Source organism: Impatiens glandulifera, chromosome 1 (genome assembly GCF_907164915.1).
Source record: "Impatiens glandulifera chromosome 1, dImpGla2.1, whole genome shotgun sequence".
In the NCBI taxonomy this organism is placed as follows: Eukaryota; Viridiplantae; Streptophyta; class Magnoliopsida; order Ericales; family Balsaminaceae; genus Impatiens; species Impatiens glandulifera.
Genome location: NC_061862.1, coordinates 94,885,371 through 94,905,603, shown reverse-complemented (window position 1 = coordinate 94,905,603; position 20,233 = coordinate 94,885,371). Strand labels below are relative to the sequence as shown.

Here is a 20,233-nt window from a genome sequence, read left to right as displayed (position 1 = left end):
CAAATGTAAATATATAGTGAAGTTTGTTTCACTCCTTTAGTGTTGTAAATACCTAATGAAGCAAACTTTACCAGGTAGTGCTTGTTTCAATTTTTTTATTCTTTTGCAGACTAACATTAAAGCATAAATGTTTTTACATTAACCTATAAATGTTTTTACATAAATGTGTTAGTGGTTTTACATGAACATTTATATATATTTAATATTTAATATATAATTATATAAAATATATAATAATTTATATAATTTTTTTTAAATATCTTACAAATAAATTTTAAAATATTTTGTTTTACAAATTTATTTAAATATATTACATATATTACATAAATTTTATAACATGTTATTTTTTATATATATATATTTAATATATAAATATATAAAATATAAAATAATTAAAATAAATTTATTTAAATATCTTACAAATAAATTTTAAAATATTTTATTTTACAAATTTATTTAAATATATTACATAAATTTTTGAACATGCTTGATAAAATAAAAAATAATCAAATTAAATTCATTTAAATATATCTTACAAATGTAAATACATAGTGAAGTTTGTTTCACTTCTATTGACCCTCTAGTAGAGCAATAGTGAAGGAATTTGAGCGCTGAATAGAGCAATAGTGGGTTGTCCAAACAAGTAATTCTATCTGATCTAGTTTAATGTAAATACACAGTGAATCAATTTTTACCAATTAGCGTTTGTTTCATTTTTTTTATTAACTTGCAAACTTACATGAAAACATAAATGCTTTTACAATAACGTATAAATGTTTTTTATAAATGTGTTAGTGATTTTACATGAACATTTATATATATATTTAATATTTAATATATAATTATATAAAATATAAAATAATTTAAATAATTTTTTTAAATATCTTAAAATAAATTTTAAAATATTTTGTTTTACAATTTCATTTAAATATATTACAGAAATTTTTGAACATGTTATTATATATATATATATATATAATTTATTTAATATATAATAATATAATTATATAAAATATAAAATAATAAAAATAAATTTATTTAAATATTTTATCAATAAATTTTAAAATATTTTGTTTTACAAATTTATTTAAATATATTACATAAATGTTTGAACATGTTTGATAAAATATAAAATAATTAAAGTAATTCATTTAAATATCTTACAAATGTAAATACTTAGTAAAGTAAAGTTTGCTTCATTCCTATTAGTATTGTAAATACCTAGTGAAACAAACTTCATCAAATAGCGTTTGTTTCATTTTTTTATTCTCTTGTAGATTTACATGAATGTATAAATACTTTTACATTAACGTATAAATGTTTTTGCATAAATGTGTTAGTGGTTTTACATGGACATTTATATATATTTAATATATAATTATATAAAATATAAAATAATTTAAATATATTTTTTTTAAAATATATTACAAATAAATTTTAAAATATTTTGTTTTACAAATTCACAAATTTTTTAACATGTTATTTTTTATATATATTTAATATATAATTATATAAAATATAAAATAATTAAAATAAATTTATTTAAATATCTTACAAATAAATTTTAAAATATTTTGTTTTACAAATTTATTTAAATATATCACATAAATTTTTGAACATGTTTAATAAAATATAAAATAATTAAAGTAAATTAATTTAAATATCTTACCAAATGTAAATATCTAGTAAAGTTTGTTTCATTCCTATTAGTGTTGTAAATACCTAGTAAAGCAAGCTTCACCAAGTAGTGCTTGTTTTATTTTTTTTTATTCTCTTGCAGACTTACATGAAATCATAAATGATTTTTATGAACGTATAAATATTTTTACATAGATGTGTTATTGGTTTTACATGAACATTTATATATATTTAATATTTAATATATAATTATATAAATTATAAAATAATATATATATATATTTTTTAAATATCTTACAAATAAATTTTAAAATATTTTGTTTTACAAATTCATTTAAATATATTACATAAATTTTTGAACATGTTATTTTATATAATTATATAAAATATAAAATAATTAAAATAAATTTATTTAAATATCTTACAAATAAATTTTAAAATATTTTATTTTACAAATTTATTTTAATATATTACATAAAATTTTGAACATGTTTGATAAAATATTTATCTTATAAATGTAAATACCTAGTGAAGTTTGCTTCACTCCTATTATAGCGCTGTAAATATCTAGTGAAGCAAGTTTTACTAGGTAGCACTTGTTTCACTTTTTTATTCTCTTGCAGACTTACATAAAAGCATTTACATGAACGTATAAATGTGTTAGTGATTTTTCATGACATTTATATATATTTAATATATAATAATATAAAATATAAAATATTTTAAATATATATTTTTTTAAATATCTTACAAATAAATTTTAAAATATTTTGTTTTTCAAATTCATTTTAATATATTATAGAAAATTTTGAAAATGTTGTTATATATATATATATATATATATATATATAATTATATAAAATATAAAATAAATTTATGTAAATATTTTACTAATAATTTTTAAAATATTTTGTTTTACAAATTTATTTAAATGTATTACATAAATTTTTGAACATGTTGTTATATATATATATATATATATATATATATATATATATATATATATATATATATATATATAATATAAAATAAATTTATTTAAATATCTTAAAAATAAATTTTAAAATATTTTGTTTTACAAATTTATTTAAATGTATTACATAAATTTTTTAACATGTTGTTATATATATATATATATATATATATATATATATATATAATATAAAATAAATTTATTTAAATATCTTAAAAATAAATTTTAAAATATTTTGTTTTACAAATTTATTTAAATATATTATATAGATTTTTTAACATTTTGTTATATATATATATATATATATATATATATATATATATATATATATATATATATATATATATATATATATATATATAATCATATAAGATATAAAATAATTAAAGTAAATTTTTTAAATATCTTAAAAATGTAAATACCTATTGAAGTTTGTTTCACTCTTATCAGCGTTACTTCACTAGGTTGTGCTTGTTCATTTTTTTTATTCTTTTTCAAACTTATATGAAAGCATAAATACTTTTACATAAACGTATAAATGTTTTTACATAAATGTGTTAGTGGTTTTACATGAACATTTATATATATTTAATATTTAATATATAATTATATAAAATATAAAATAATTTAAATATATATTTTTTAAATATCTTACAAATAAATTTTAAAATATTTTGTTTTACAAATTTATTTAAATATATTACAGAAATTTTTGAACATTTTGTTTTATATATATATATTTAATATATAATTATATAAAATATAAAATAATTATAATAAATTCATTTAAATATCTTACCAATAAATTTTAAAATATTTTGTTTTGTAAATTTATATAAATATCTTACACAATTTCTTTTTAAATGTGCTTATATATATATAATATATATATTTAATATATAATTATATAAATTATAAAATAATTCATACAAATTAATTTAAATATATCACAAATAACTTTATAAAAATAGTTATATATATTTATATAATATATAATTATATAGACAGTAAAATAATTAATATATTTTATTTTATTTTGTAGGTTTTTGTTTTACATGAATGAGTAAGTGGATTTACATGTAAATTAAAAACATTATATTTTTACATTGAGTAGTTGAGTGAAGTGAAGCAAATTTCACTAAATATCGCTTCCTGATATGAAATACTACTTTCCTTCCTTTGTGATGTGATTTTCAACCTTGATTTTACATAAATCAAATAGACTCATAATTATATATCCGGGTTCAGGTCTCTCTTCATTTCAACACAAAATTTCATTTAATAATAAAATAATAATAATGCATTATGATTGGTCCGAAAATAGGAATAGAGAATTCGGTAACAGAAGATCTGAGCAGCAATTATTTTGCTAATGTTTTTTTTAGCAAGTTCCAAAATGCATATTGTAGAATTAAATATCAAGGTGATTATGAAATAACTAAAACACATCGAGAAAGAAGTCTCTTATTATAAAAATTCCTCATTTTTGTTTATAAATTCGACAATTTGTGATATAATTAATGGAATTATAATCCATTTTCTTATTATTATTTGTTGAATTGATTTAACATATTTGATAATTATTTTTGTGTTTTTTTTATAATGTAGACTTTATATGCATTATTATCAAAGGATATTTTTAATAGGGAGTTGCTTTTTCCACCCCTCCCATATTTCCATCCCCTCCTTCACTCCTCAATTAACTCTAAAATGACTTATTTATCCCTGTCACCTTTATATATTTACATTTCTTATTTTATTTATTTTATTTTATTTAATTATTAAGTTTTTTTATTAAATATAATTAATTAATTTTTAATATTTTTTAACTTTATTTATTTAATTAAAAATACAAAATATTATTATTTTTATATTATAATTATTTAAAATATATTAAATATTAAAATGTGTACAAATTTAATAAAATATAAATATTTGATATTTTATTATATTAATTATATATATATTTTTTAAATACTTATAAAAATCAATTTTTTTATAAATAAAATTATCTAACAAATAAATAAAAATAAATAAGATAAAGTCTTTAATATATTATATAGTAATAATTAGTGATAATGCATAATATTTTTTATTAAAATATTTTTATTTTTTAATTTCTTAATATTAAGTATTTTAACCCGGTTTAGAAAAGAGTACACATGTCATAAAAAAATACACCAAAGTAAATAAAAATTTAAAAATATAAATTCTAATAAAAATACACCAAAGTAAATAAAAATTTAAAAATAAAAAATTCTAATCGATATTTCCTCCAAATTCAGCACCGCCGTTAGGTCCTGTACCCGTTATTTCGTACCACAAATTAGCACGTGCTATATAACTAGTTGCCCATCCTTTAGCTTCGTCAGATGAATGATTACACCACCACATTGAAAAGGGTGGTACAGGATAATGAGGGTGTAAAAAAACTTGCACGAAGTGTTGGCCAACAAGGGCAATAGCTATTTCTCGGCGCTCTAGGTCTGGAACTAGAGGGGACCTTAATGGTAAGTGAGTAAAACAACTACAATTATTCTCACCAAATGTATGTAGTACGAGGTTGTACCTTGATGCGATGACAATTCCTAAAGTCATACAGTCCATCCAATGCCTCTCAGGTGCCGGTTGCTCGAAATATTTTAATAAAACTAATAGATTATCTGCCATTTCCCGATCTGGATAAAGTTGATCATATTGACGCTTATTTTGTTGAATCTCCTCCATAAGATCGTATCGTACTTGAATCCAACCTTCTTCACCATACCCGATTAGTGCGGCTATCGCCCTAAATCCACAGTGATCGTCAGGTTCAACGTCAACAATATGAGAAATATAAGGCTGCATAACCGTAGGTAATTTCTCAATGTAGGTATCACGGAAGGGTGAAACGAGAGGGTGATCATGGGTCGACAGAGTATTGCGAACCCCCGACCCCCTCCCACGTCCTCTCTTTCGAGACGTTGCATTCGTTTGAGTGGCCCTAGAACTTGAAGTGGATATATCAACAAAAGAAGGTATGCGGCGTTTGCTCTGCTCATCTTTTCCTGTAGGTCGACCTCTATGTTCTGTATTGTACGAAGGGGCTCGAACTGTACTTTGAGATGGATCCGCAATATTAAAAAACGGATCTATCATTTGCTCTCGCATTTGTGGATCCATCCCATCTAATATCTCAACAACTTTAGATGTCATGTTAGCTCGTGCTCCTTCGTCATGGTATTCATGACCGTTCATAGACAACCACCTCCAATGAGCGTTGATACTCTGTATTGGAATTGGAATGGAAAGGAACCGATAATGTGCAAGATCATGCTTGCAAGGCAATCCGTATATTGTTTTAATTGAACAGTTGCATTTGCCAGCTAGTTGGTGAGATGCTTCCTCGGCGCATTTCAGCTCAGCATTAATAAACTCCATTGCCTGTAGTGAAATTCGACACCTTACTTGATAAAAAATGTTGTCATGTAAATGTGTATGGCGTGGAATGTTGAGAGATCTCTCGAACGACTTTTGAATTTTCCCAAACTGATTTGTTAACATCTTATGTATTTTTAGAAAAGATGTTTCCAGGGATGACATGGTATCTCCCAAATACATTTTAAGTCTCGCATGTGCCCCTTCCGCCCTGCAATAGAAAAATGCATTGTGTTTTAATAATGGTTGGAATTTAAATAGTACAATATTTAAAGTTAAAAAGTAACTACACCTTTGACTTGAATTACTCCTGAGGTGCATACATGTATCAATCCATGCTGAAACAAATCGCTCTTTGTAAGAGTGTAACCATGTCTCCCAAAGGTAATTTAGGGCACCCTGGAATCGTCTGTACTCCTCGTGCATGACTTTCCACTTATGATGGTAAGACCACTATGTGGATGAATTAATGAGCGAGTGCAATGACGCATTAAATTACTTGTTCCACTTTAGACCAAGCATAGGCCTACATTTTTTCATTACACACTGGTTTATGTGCCAAATACAGAGGATGTGACGTGCCGTAGGAAAACATATTTCAATGGCATTAATAAGCGCCATATCCCGATCGGAAACAAACACTGATGGCAACGATGTCCCCTTTTCAAGCATCCACTTTTTTAAGGTACCTAATGCCCATGTTAGTTGCTCTTCCCTTTCATTGCTTAGATATGCGAACATAAGCGAGTAAGTTCGCATTGTGGATGAGATACCCACAACCTCCAATAGTGGTGACCGATACTCATTGGTCTTATATGTGGCATCAATGATCAACACGGATGGACAGTTGACAAAAAGTAACAGACTTTAATGGTGAACCCAAATAATATCCGTAATTTCATTAGTGTCTGGATTTGTACGGTAATCATGGAGGTAATTTTTTTTAATTAACTGCTCCAAGACATACTAGACTTGATTTAGGCCGGCCCGTTTGGCGGATTTATTTGTGAAAATGGCATTGTAAATGGTTTTGATCCCTGTATTGTTTGACGGGTCTCTTTGTTTCAATATATTAAGAACTTCACGAGGTGTTGTGCTATTGGCCATGTCGAGCACAAACTGTAGCTCCATTGGTTTTAACCTAGACGTGTACTCATGACCATACATAGATTCTGCTAATTGATGGTTATGGAAACCACATACAACCCTTAAATGCCACATCACACCTTCTGGAGGTATTGGTACACCTCGCAGCTCGAATGGGCATTCACATTTTTTTGTCCCTGTATTCCTTTTAAAGGATTGCCCATCAACAAAATACCGTGGCAGTTTGTATTTTCCTCCTCTTTCACACATTAAATGACACTTTGGCAACTTACTGCCTTTTAAATTAGCAGATTACCGCCTTTTAAATTAGCAGATGTTTTAATCACTACCACAATACCATTTTCGCCCAATTTATCATATCTTCTCTACTTTCAAATAACTATATAAATATAAAATAATAGTGAAAGAACTCAATTAGTTTTTTATATTAGTTTTTATTATAATTTTATAATTGATATTAATCTTTTCCAAAAATAAATAAGAAATATGCATAAAGCAACCGATAATAACTAAGTGTATAATCGCGATTATTGTTGGAGATGTTCTCTCCACTAGGAACATCATTCTCAAATGACCAATTATCTGAAAATGGATCGAAATTGTGGTTATTCATGTTAAAAAAGTATATTTGATTCTTTGGTGTTGATTTATCAAAAAAACAAATTTTGTTATTTAGATTTGATTTTGTTAATTTAGGGCGGCGGTGAAGCTACTTATTATTAAAAATATTATGTTTAAATAATTATTAATATATAATATTATTAAATAAAATATTATGATTATATTAATTATTAATTATTATTTAATAGATAATTTTATTTATAAAAATATTAATAATTATTAATATTATGTTTGACTAATTATTAATATATAATATTATTAATTAAAAATAATTATTAATATATAATATTATTAATTAAAATTAAAAATATTATGATTGACTAATTATTAATATATAATATTATTAATTAAAATATTATGATTAAACTAATTATTAATTATTATTTGATAAATAATTTTTGTAAGTATTTTAATATATATATATATATATAATTAATATAATAAAATATTAAATATTTATATTTTATTAAATTATTATATATTTCAATATTTAATATATTTTAAATAATTATAATATAAAAATAATAATATTTTGTATTTTTAATTAAATAAATAAAATTAAAAAAATATTACAAAGTAATTAATTAATTATATTTAATAAAAACACTCAATAATAAAATAAAATAAAATAAATAAATTAAGAAATGTGTAAATATATAAAGGTAGTAGGGATAAATAAGTCATTTTGAAATTAATTAAGGAGTTAGGCGGGGTGGGAATATGAGAGGAGGTGGGAAAAACAATTGCTTTTTAATATTTTGTTTTTGTTCAAACTTATAATTCATCCATATAGTAATACATGCCCATAAAAACAAACCAATATTTAAAATAAGACAAAATGAACAAGATTTATTAAAAAACATTATTTTAAAATAGAATAAATTAATTAAAATTGATTATTATAGAACTTGACAAAAAATCAACCTCTTATTCTTATGAAGATTCGTCTAGTATATAATTGTTTATATTATCAATTATAGATTTTGTTGGTGTATTATCAATTATAGATTATGAAACAAAATCGTTCTTATGAAGATTCGTCTAGTACATACATAATTGTTTGTATTATCAATTATAGATTCTGCTGTTCGTATTATCAATTATACATTCTGAAACAAAATTGCTCTTAATTAGAAATTTTATTGTAATAAAAAAATATTTAAACATATTTTTTAAGAGGAGTGATAAGGAAAAAAAATTGGGAGAGAAAATGGACTAAGGGAATGACATGTCACAACATCACTAGATGGAAAATAGATGAAAGTTTAGAAGAGAGAAAAGATATATAAAAATTGTTATTTTTGCAGCGAATCAAATTGTACCACATTCTTCCCTCCTCTCAATTCATTTCTCCAATCATTTCTCTTTTATTAAATAAAGGAAAATTAAAAATACACTCCAAGCTTCACTTAAAATATCTTCTTGATGTTAATTTATGTCTTTTGTATTATTCCGATGAAATATCATTAACATAATACATGAAGATATTTTTTTATAATAAATCATACAAAAATTTATAGAAAAACTCTAAATCCACAATAAATTTGCATTTAATTAGAGTAAGGGAGTAAATAAAATGACTCCACTAAATGATAGTAAAAATAAGAGAAACTATCATCGAGTTATTTTCGTCCTATTCATAAAAAAATGTGCAGCCCCGTTTTCACTCTTAGGCCCGGTTCTCTTTGAGTTTTTAAAAAAACCCAATCAAAACCAATTTTTCAATCAATCACTTCTCAACAATTACATCATTTATTTCATTAACCAAAATACTAAAATATCCTCTATTTTAAATTATTATTTTTTAATTTATTCACATATATCAATACCTTTAAGTCTTTTTACTTAAAATAATCATCACTTCCTCAAAATCATCACCAATCATTATTTTTTTTCTCTCTCTAAGTTTTTTTAAAAACCCGAACAAGGCCTTATTTGTAATAGTTTATTTATTTAATTATTATAGACATTTTATTTACCCTCCTCTTAATATGTTTCCGAAATCAATCATGGTCTATAGATTATAAGTCTCTCTTACATTTTCTTCCGATTTAGATTTTCCAAATAACCCAACAAAATCACTTTATTCATTTTTTTATTTTTTAAATAAATTAATTCATTAATTAAAATACTAAAATATTATTTATTTTAAATTATAATTATTTATTTTATTTTTATATATTAATACATTTTATGTCTTTTTACCAAAAAAAAACATCATCATCTCCTCAAAATCATCACCAATAATCATTTTTTTTCTCTCCAAATTATTTAAATAAACTGGACCGACCGAACAAGCCCTTTGTTTGTTTTCCTTTTTAGTAGATACATTAAGGCCTTGTTCGTTATGGGTTTTTTTAAAAACTCATACAAAATTAAACATCACCTCACTCTCTTTTTATCCATTACACCACTTAAATCATTAATTAAAATACTAAAATACCTTCTAATTTAAAATATTATTTTATTTAAATAAATACATCAATATATTTTAAATTTTTTTATCAAAAACAATTATTAACTCCTTAAAATCATCTCCATTATTCAATTTTTCTCTTAATTTTTTGAAAACCATAAACGACAAGGCCTAATATTCGTAATAGTAATAGAGAATTAATACAAAAGCACGGCAGCATCCATCAGTATTAATACAATACACTGCCACCATTCTGATTTTTCTCTCTCTATATTTATTTATATTAACAAATACACTTGTTTAATTTAAATCATTTCTTTATTATTGATTATTTTATTATCAAAAATAAAAAATATTTTATTCAACTATTCCTATATAATCTTACAAATTTCTTTTATATTTATTTTCCCAACTTTAAAAAAAAAACTTATGGAATGTTTGATCGTTCAAATAATAAAACTATCAAACTATACACCAATAAAATAAAAAGTTCAAAGAATGACAAACATTAAAACTAATATGTACGAAAATTATCATAATGTTACCTTTGATATCACGATGAAAACATTGTGCATAATTAATCACAACCTAGGGTTGGTACGAAATTATTTAAAAACTAACCATCAAATATTTTTTTCTAAGAAAAGATAGGATTTGAGTTTAAAAAAATAAAATTAAACTATTTTAGTTTATTATTAAACTTAGTTATCTATATATTATATATATATATATAATATTTAACAATTTTATTAATATTATAACTTATTATTAAAATAAATTATAAATTTAATTATTTATAAATATATAAATATATTTATATATTTAAATTATTAATTATATATAATATAATATAATATAATAAATATAACGTAATCATTTTCATAAATACTTAATTAATACTAATTAATTTAAAATATATTTATAAACACTAAAATTTTAATTACTCAATTTATAATTGTTAAATAATTATTTTAAATAAATAAATCAAAATAATTAAAAATAAGGTCAAAACATGATTAAATAATTAATTGAATTAATTATTGTGATAAATAAATTCTAATTAATTAAAATGATGGCCAAGAAAAATATATAAAATAATTTGGGATAAATGTTTTACTCATTTTATCTCAAATTAATTTTAAGAAAATTAAGAGAAATTAAAATAAATAATATAGGATAAATTTTATATCCATTTTATCTCAAATAAATTATTTATTAAATTCTAAAAATATAAATAAATAAATTGACAAAATAAATGTCATATTTATTATTAAAAAATTGTATATTTTATAGGTTAAAAATAAAGTCATAGGGATGAAAGAAAAAATTAATTTCAAACGAACTCTTAGGCTAAAAATGGAGCGTGCTCTACTGCAGCTGGAATTAAAAGAATTCGTTGCAACAGACTCTACAACCATTAGATGAGCGTTGAATGCTCATCCAATGCACGAGAGTCATCTTTGTCGCTCGCTGCATCGGAGGAGACGCACGCCCGCGAAGCACCAGATCGACTAATGCGCGCATTATTGTCATTATCCTAGACGCAACAGAAAACCCGAACGTAGACGGAACGTGAATGGAGTGTCCCACGTTCGATTTTTCGCCTGAAACGACGTCGTTTCACCTGGTTTGTCTTCTTCCTCGTGAAGATGAACTAGAAGCTCCATCTTTGATTTTTCAAAGATGAAAATTTGTCGTTTCTCCACCTTTTGATCACCCTTATCCAACGCGCGAGAGTCATTTGCGTCGTCCATTGCAACGGAGGATACGCCGAGATGCGTGCCCGCGAAGCATCAAATTGACTAACGTGCGCCTCATCTTCGTTAGCCTAGACGCAACAGAAAGCCCGAACACAGATGGAATGCGAACGAAGTGTCCCACATTCGATTTCTCGCCCGAAACGATGTCGTTTCGCCTGGTTTGTCTTCTTCCTCACGACAACAAACCAAAAGCTCCATCTTTGATTTTTTAAATATGGAAATTTGTCGTTTCTCCACCTTTTGATCGTTCAAAAGGTGAAATGATCACCCTTATCCTGTGATCATTACCCCTACTCTTTGAGGCATCATCAGAACCTATACCAACAACTTGTCAGAGATCAAACAAAAGACCATCAATGACTTTTTGACTTAATCTAATCCACTTGCTTAGTGAACCGACCTTGAGAGGTTATAAATACCCTCCTCTATGCAAACCAAAGGCAATAGATCCACTATCCACCTCTTAGTCAAGCCCGTGAAAAAATCCACCATTAAAGAGATTCAAGCTTCTGAAATTTTGAAAATTTTGTATAAGGCAGTAAGGTTCTGATTCAAGAATTTATGAAGTTTTTCTAAGAGTTAAGGGGTGTTCTCTAACTCCAAGTAACTTCTAATCACACTTTAATTTGAATTACTAGTTTGAATTGAAATTTTTATATTTCAATTTTTCTAGTTTCATATGCTGCCCGGTTATTTTTTTCTTGATTGAAGAACGATCCTAAGATCATTTATAAGTTTTCTGTTGAAACAAAATCGAATCAATCAACTTAAATCAGAAAACCCAAATTTTGATTTTAAATTATTTCAAAATGGTTTTTGTTCTACTCAAGAACAGGAACCCAAAAAGTTGTCCAACATTGTTTATAAAGATATTGGGAACATATTTGAGCCAATTCCAAATCATCCCAATTATTTTGATCAAAAGCTAAATTTTTTATAAAAATAAAATATTCCAGTTCTTGAATTGGTTAAAACGAATCGTCAGTATTCATATTTTAGTTCATTCAACCATATGAAGCATAAGGAAGATATTGACAAGCTTTTTATATTTCATTAAACCTTACAACTCAAAAATACATTTTTTGTACCAAAATTGTTTGAGTTGAATGGAACATCATCTCGATCGAATGACACGTCAAGATGATGTTATAAATGATCATGGGAACTATACGAAGCTTCACATACCCTTGGATCAAAGGATCAAAGCCTCAAACGAAATCATCAAACTTGTAGTTTGATGTTCTTGAGGACCGAAAAACTTAGCCTAGGCTTAACCTATAACCGAGAATCCTTCACACCTAGGGCCGATAAAAGTTAGCTCAAGGCTAACTCGGGACCGAGTGTTCTTCGTACCAATGACCAAAGAAAGTTAGCCCAACCCGAACCGAGTGTTCTTCATATATACCAATGAGTCAATGACTCCCGCACCCGACCGAGGATCCTCGCATCCGATTGAGAGCCTCCTACACCCAGACTGAAGATTTCTGCATCTAACCGAGAGTCTTTAGCACCTCGACCAAGAGTTCTCGCACCTCGACCTAGGACTAAGGTTTTTAGCCCAGGACCGATGAAAATCGCACCCAAGACCGAGAACACTGGTCTAGGGCCTGTTTGGTTCCTTAATATTTCAAAATTATTTTATAATTTGGAACCCAAAATCATTTTCTAAAATCTAAAAAAAATAGAAAATGATTTCAAAATATTTGTAAATATTTTCACAAAAAATATTTTGGTAAGGACCTATTTGGGATTTATTTTTAAATCTTAATACCTTTAACTGATATTCTTTAGGTATATTCCACATTAATTGTCGACATCAGCCCTATGTACCATCATTTAAATATTATTGTTACAATTTTAAATATACGAAAAATATGTGCATATCTAGAACCTGAAGAATAATTGGTTAAATAAAATGTAAAAAATCATTTTTTTCAAAACCAAAATTTTATAAAGTAGAGACCATTCTTAAACGGATACAAATGATATAGTATATAACTTTTTCCCGATTATCACCAAACTACGAACCAAAAAGAGACTCTGGTCAAAAATACGTTTATAAATGTATAATTTTATTGATTTTAAAAATTAATTTGCGACTCTTATTAAATAAATAATCTTTTAATTTAATTATTTTTAATTAATTTAAATACAGATTTATTTAATCGAATTTTAATTTGATTATTTTAAATCTAAGAAAATTATTTGAAATCTGATAAAAATTATTGTTAGATTAATTCCAAAACGTTAAGATATATTTCTATAAATTTTTTAAAATAATATTTTGTTAAAAAATATTCTTAAAACGCAAACCGATATTAAAAAATTTCATAGTTTGAGGTTTTATGGGACAAAAATTTTATAGGGTTACAATATTAACAATTACAATACAATAATTTAATAATTAATAAAAATTATTATAATCTTCATATTTTAAAATAATTATCGGTCTTACTAAAAATATCCAATTGATCTTACTAAAAATATCTATGTCTCGTATGATTTTATTGGCTATACATTCATAAATTATGATAGTTCTTGAGTTATATTGATAAAAATATCTTAATTTAGAGAAGGTTTAATCAAAAAATATTTAAAATCATTCTAATTTTTTCAAATTTACTCTAATTTTAATTTTTTAATACATTTCACCCTACCCTAATCAGATAAAGAAAAAGAAAATAAATTAAAGAGTAGATGTGATGTGAGAGAAGGAACTATGGCCTAACCTACTCCAAAAGTTTCATGATCTTTTGATCTAACTCAATTAGGCCTAAGATAAAGATAATTGGGTTAATCAACCTAAATTTTTATATATAATATATAATAACATAATTTTAAGTTTAAATTAAAATTATATAGATCTATTTATATATAACAATAAATTTGAATAATTAAAAATATATTTTTTTTATTTATGTCATTACACATATATTTTGAATATTTATACAAATATAAATTTGATTAATTTAAGAATAAATTCATAATAACTAAAATTTGATTAATTTAATTACTAATATTAAGAAAAAGAATTGAAGAAACAATGTATACAAATAAGAATAGAAAATTAATGAATTGAGGTAGAACTTGAAAAAAAAATATTGAAACTTAAGTAAAATTTGAGTTATTACTATATATATCAAAAATATATATTATTTAAGTTTGTTATTTTATTTATAAAACTCGATGAATTAAAAATTTGTGAATTATCTTTTTATTTAATTTAAAAATGTGAAATTTTTTAGGTTTTGAAAAACTCCTCTCTTTTATATATGGATTTTTTTTGTTTTAAAAAATAAATGACTTTTTTTATCACATATAATTTTTTTCAAAATAAACCTAATATATTAATTTAGATTTAGAATTAGAAGATAGACTATACAAAGCATGAAAAATATTCTAGTAGTGAGAGTTTACTCAACTCTAATACAACATTTGGATAAAGTCACCTACCTTAGAGTAGTGCCACCTAAAATTAAAAATATTTTTACAGGGTTTCTTGCATAGTTATTAAATTCAAGGATAACTAACCAATTAAACTAATTTTTATTTTCTTTGTTATTTTTACATTACATTTATAGACATTTTTATATTATTTAAAAAATAAAAGAAATAAAAATTGTAGTACCTCGTAACTTTCCGTTGAAGTTGAAACAGTTTCCCAAATTAACCTTGTTTGGCGTTCACTTTCCCAAACTAACCTATTTGTTCATTTATTCCCAAACTAACCTAGTTTACTATTTAAACTCAGTTTTTATTTTTTTATTTTTTTTTATTTTTTTTAACATTTCAAATTTTTATATATATATAGATATATATATTTAAATTATTATTTATATAAACTAAATTATTTATATTTTGATATATACTTTAAATTATTATTTTTATAAATTTGATTATTTATATTTTGATATATAATTTAAATTATTTTTTTATAAATTTAATTATTTATATTTTAATATATATATATATATATATATATATTTACATTTCAAATTTATTATATATATATATATATATATATATATATATATATATATATATATATATATATATATATGTGTGTGTGTCAGTATGATTTTTATCCCTATAAATTTATTTATTTTATTATTTAAATTATTATTTATATTTATTGGTTTGTCTTTTATTAAAATAATTTTGACAACTTTTCATTCAAATTATTATTTATATTTATTGGCTTGTCTTTTATTAAAATAATTTTGACAACTTTTCATTTTGATATAATTTCACAATAAAAATTTTATCAATTTTTATTGTTTCTTCCTAAAAATATGTCTTAAGTTAATGAACCATTAAATATTTATATTAAAATATAAATAAAAAAATTTATAAAAAAATAATTTAAATTATATATCAAAATATAAATAATTAAATTTATAAAATTAATAATTTAAAATATATATCAAAATATAAATAATTTAGTTTATATAAATAATAATTATATATATATATATAATAAATTTGAAATGTAAAAAAAAAATAAAAAAAATAAAAAATAAAAAATAAAATGAGTTTGAATAGTAAACTAGGTTAGTTTGAGAATAAATGAATTAGTTTGGGAAAGTGAACGTCAAGATTAGTTTGGGAAACTGTTAGTTGAAGTTGACCTATTCTAGTATATACTTCGGACTTGTTCCGCTTACTCCAAATAATTAAAAACATATATATTTTAGTTCCTTAAAATCATCATTAATTATTATTATTTAAATAATTAAACTTTGATTAAAATCTTAATCAAATATGACCCTAAAACACAAATATATTAAATGTAGTTTTTAAAAACTATTATATATCCAGTTATAAATAGCTCATAATTTAATATACATTTTTGGAGATCGGTGAAGAAGTTATTATATCACTGTCTAGAAAAAGATAAATGGTGGGGAAAGAAAAGAGAAACAAAAATTATTGTTTTTTCAACGAATCAGATTGTCACACGTCATTCACTCCCCAAAATCACTCCCTAATCATTTCTCATATAAAAATAGTGGAATAGCTGACCTAGTTACTGTTTGGATTATCTTCATGGCGTTAAAGGGTATTGTTAGGATTGTGTAGCGAGTGTTTTATAGTTCTTGATTTCGAGAATCGAGTTCTTAATTTCTAGGACCGGATGAGAAATATATAATCAAAGTGCAGCAGAAGAGTTTGTGATGAAAAATTTGAGATGAGGAGAAAAGAAGAATTAAAGATAAAAAAAGAAATATTGATGGTCTATACCAAGCAATCCAAAATAAAGGTTCAATACATAAAATAAAATAGGGGTGAAGAACTTTCACAAGAAATTTGATATATTCATTATTCGATAGATCCTCGGGGAAGAAAGATCAGCCTTATATGGTTGTTGTCTTGCCCCAGAATATTGAATATGATTATTATTGTAACAACATAACGGAATTCAGTTTGTAAAATAACTGAAAAGAAAAACAAAACAAAATATTAAAACAAAAATATAAATTTAGCCAAAGTGCACACTATGACCGTGGAGGGTGCTGAAATTATATTGGGACCGTGACATTTATTTCTGTACTGTAGCATTATCTCCCCCTTCAAAATTCGCCGCCCTCGACGAAAAGACCGTGGTTTAGTCAGCCTCTTATTCGCATCATGCCAACTTCAAAAAGAACTCTTTTCTCTTGCTGTTCGGTCAGATTTTTAGCAGGTCCAACAAGTATCAGAGTCTAGGACCGCAATTCTTTGAAAGTCTTCAGTAATATTTTTCAATAGTGGAACTGGCTGGACCTTGTCGTTTTTAGCTTAGATGGGTCAGTTGCCACTCCTCCAATCTAGGAAATTTCTATGCACCCAAAGTCAAGTTTTCTGTTGTAGAGAGCTGACCTTTGTTGCTAGGACCTGGAGCAGATATATAAAACCTTCTTCCAGCTCCGATTATACTCTAGAGTGTCTTCAAACATCCAAGCTCAGTCCTTTTTCTGGACCAACAACACATGGGCAGTCAAACAACCATGGATTTTAATTACTTTCCTAGCTGGTGGTCGGTTTTAGGTTGTTGGAATAGAGCATTGAAGCCTTCGATTATGTGCTAGAAATCTTTAGGAGTGTCTTCCGATGTCATTGCCGCGAGTGAACCAATTTGGCCTTCGTTCTTACTCTTTATTTTCACCATGCCAGCAACACTATATTTTTCCAAGGGCTTCTCCCGATGGTCGCCTTGTATCATGTTGACCTGTTTCTCGAGGCATACCCTTCAAGACTATCAATGAATGCAAAGAAATGGCAGGTTCATCCCCTACCTCAAGCAGTAAAGGTGGATCATCAAAACTTGGTTCTTGAGTGGGTTCTTGAATGAGTTCTTGGACTTCTTGATGATTAGCCGAGACCATGAATAATTTGGATTTCCACATATGGTTGGGCTCCCACTTTTCATTGCAAGTATAACATAGTTACTCTTGGGGTCGGTTGTCCGGTTGGTGCTTGGCCAGACCGTGTTAACAATTGATGGCTTGGCCAGACCGTGTTAACAATTGATGGCTTGGCAGCAGCGATAGTTCAGCGTTGTACAAGGGTCTACTGCTCATTAGGGATGCGTATGTTGCTTCTTGGACAATGCTGACCTTCTTCAAGTTCATCCGTTGTCTTATGGGGGTTTCGTGTATGAACGGACCGAATCGCAACAAAAGATCTCTCTTGAATACATCCCACAACAAACTTCTTTATGGTTGCGGCTCTGCAAATATGAGTCATACCACATTCTATCCTCATTGAAAAGTGAATGCGGGCAATGTCCAGTTTCGTGACATCATTTGTCTTGTCCACCCTAAAGAATTGCTCGACATATATGAGTCATCCCTCCAAATTAGTCCCATCAAATTCAGGAAAATCAACTTTTGTAAGTCGAGTTGGAGGAACGTAGTGTTGGCCATATTGGAAGGACATGTTCGTAGGAGGACCGTAGCAAGAAGCATTAACATAGGGTCGGGTGCGGGAATCTTGGCCATTATTAGACGCATCAGTTTCAATGACTACTCTTCTTTCTTCAGCGGCATTGAACCTTCTGTCCATTGAAGTTTGTATAGAAGTCATTTGTTGGGACAAGCCTTCGATTAGTGTCTTTAGAGCGTCCATCTCTATTTGCTATTAGGTTTCTATCATTTGAGAATCGTCTTGCTTTGATATCAAGATGTTACGACTTGATTTGTAACGAGTTTTTTATAGTTCTTGATTTCAAGAATTGAGTTCTTGATCTCTAGGACCGAGTAGAAAATATATAATCAAAGTGCAGCGGAAGAGTTTTGTGATGAAAATTTTGAGATGAGGAGAAAAGAAGAATCAAAGATGAGAAAAGAAATAATGTTGGTCTATATCAAACAGTCCAAAACAAAGGTTTAATACATAAAATAAAATAGGGTGAAGAACTTTCACAAAAATTTGATATATTCATTATTCGATAGATCTTTGGGGAAGAGAGATCAACCTTATAGTTGTTGTCTAGCCCCAGAATATTCAGGATTATTATTGTGACAACATAACAGAATTCAATTTTGTAAAATAACATAAAAGGAAAACAAAATGAAATATTAAAACAAAAAACAGAATTTAGCCCAAGTGCACACTAGGACCGTGGAGGGTGCTGGAATTATATTGGGACCGTGACATTTATTTCTGTACCGTAGCAGATTGTTATTGAGTCACCTCCGCTACAACGAGATGAGATCAGTTGTCCCAAGAGGATGTCCCACTTGTTGTCTCATTTATCAAAATGACGTAGTTTTGATAAATGAAACAAATAAATAAATTATATTATCACATTTTATTTTTATTCAATTTTTCAAATCAGATCTCTCTTCTTACTTTTCTACCGTTTGACTCTTGTTCCAAAGTTGTCCACTACTGTTCCGTTGTTGCTGTCCACTGACCGCCGTCGTCGTCCACCTAACACTCAATCATCTGGCGACTACTGACTACTCATCCATGGTTACCTTCCTTCGATGAGTTGCTACTTATTTCATTCAACTGACCTTTTCAAATTAAGGTTCGTTTTAAGTTGTCTTTCCTCATTTGTTACTTTCATTCGACATAGTTAATATATTTAATATATTAGTAATATAGGTTTGAAAACATTTTTCTTAGCTTGACTTGACATTAAATTAGGGTTTATACTATTATGTTTGATAATGATATTAGAGAAAGTTGAGGGTGAACATTATAAGTTTGATATGAATCTTTAATTACTATAAATTGATATGAAGCTTATTTGAATATTTTGTTACTATAATTTGATATAAAATAGAGAATTTGGAATTAAATGCTTAATTTGAC

General features: G+C 25.5%; 2 protein-coding genes across 2 annotated transcripts; both read right to left on the bottom strand.

The window, feature by feature from the left end:
* Nucleotides 1-4,870: 4,870 nt before the first annotated feature.
* On the bottom strand, nucleotides 4,871-6,031 carry LOC124936835. The gene has a single exon (XM_047477360.1). The coding sequence runs from the start codon at nucleotides 6,029-6,031 to the stop codon at nucleotides 4,871-4,873; it is 1,161 nt and encodes a 386-aa protein (XP_047333316.1).
* A 492-nt stretch (nucleotides 6,032-6,523) lies between these two features.
* LOC124936824 lies at nucleotides 6,524-7,384 on the bottom strand. The gene is made up of 2 exons (XM_047477350.1): nucleotides 6,996-7,384; nucleotides 6,524-6,893 (listed from the first exon to the last, which is right to left on the bottom strand). Exons 1-2 carry the CDS (start codon nucleotides 7,382-7,384, stop codon nucleotides 6,524-6,526), a joined length of 759 nt encoding a protein of 252 aa, XP_047333306.1.
* Between the last annotated feature and the right edge of the window lie 12,849 nt (nucleotides 7,385-20,233).

What these genes read in the sequence shown, in the direction of transcription:
- LOC124936835 (XM_047477360.1), bottom strand. Translation starts at nt 6,031, where the DNA reads ATGGAGTTTATTAATGCTGAGCTGAAATGCGCCGAGGAAGCATCTCAC.
- LOC124936824 (XM_047477350.1), bottom strand. Translation starts at nt 7,384, where the DNA reads ATGTGTGAAAGAGGAGGAAAATACAAACTGCCACGGTATTTTGTTGAT. An exon ending in GCCGGCCTAAATCAAGTCTA is followed by an intron (nt 6,894 to 6,995) that starts GTATGTCTTGGA and finishes TCACCATTAAAG; the next exon opens with TCTGTTACTTTTTGTCAACT.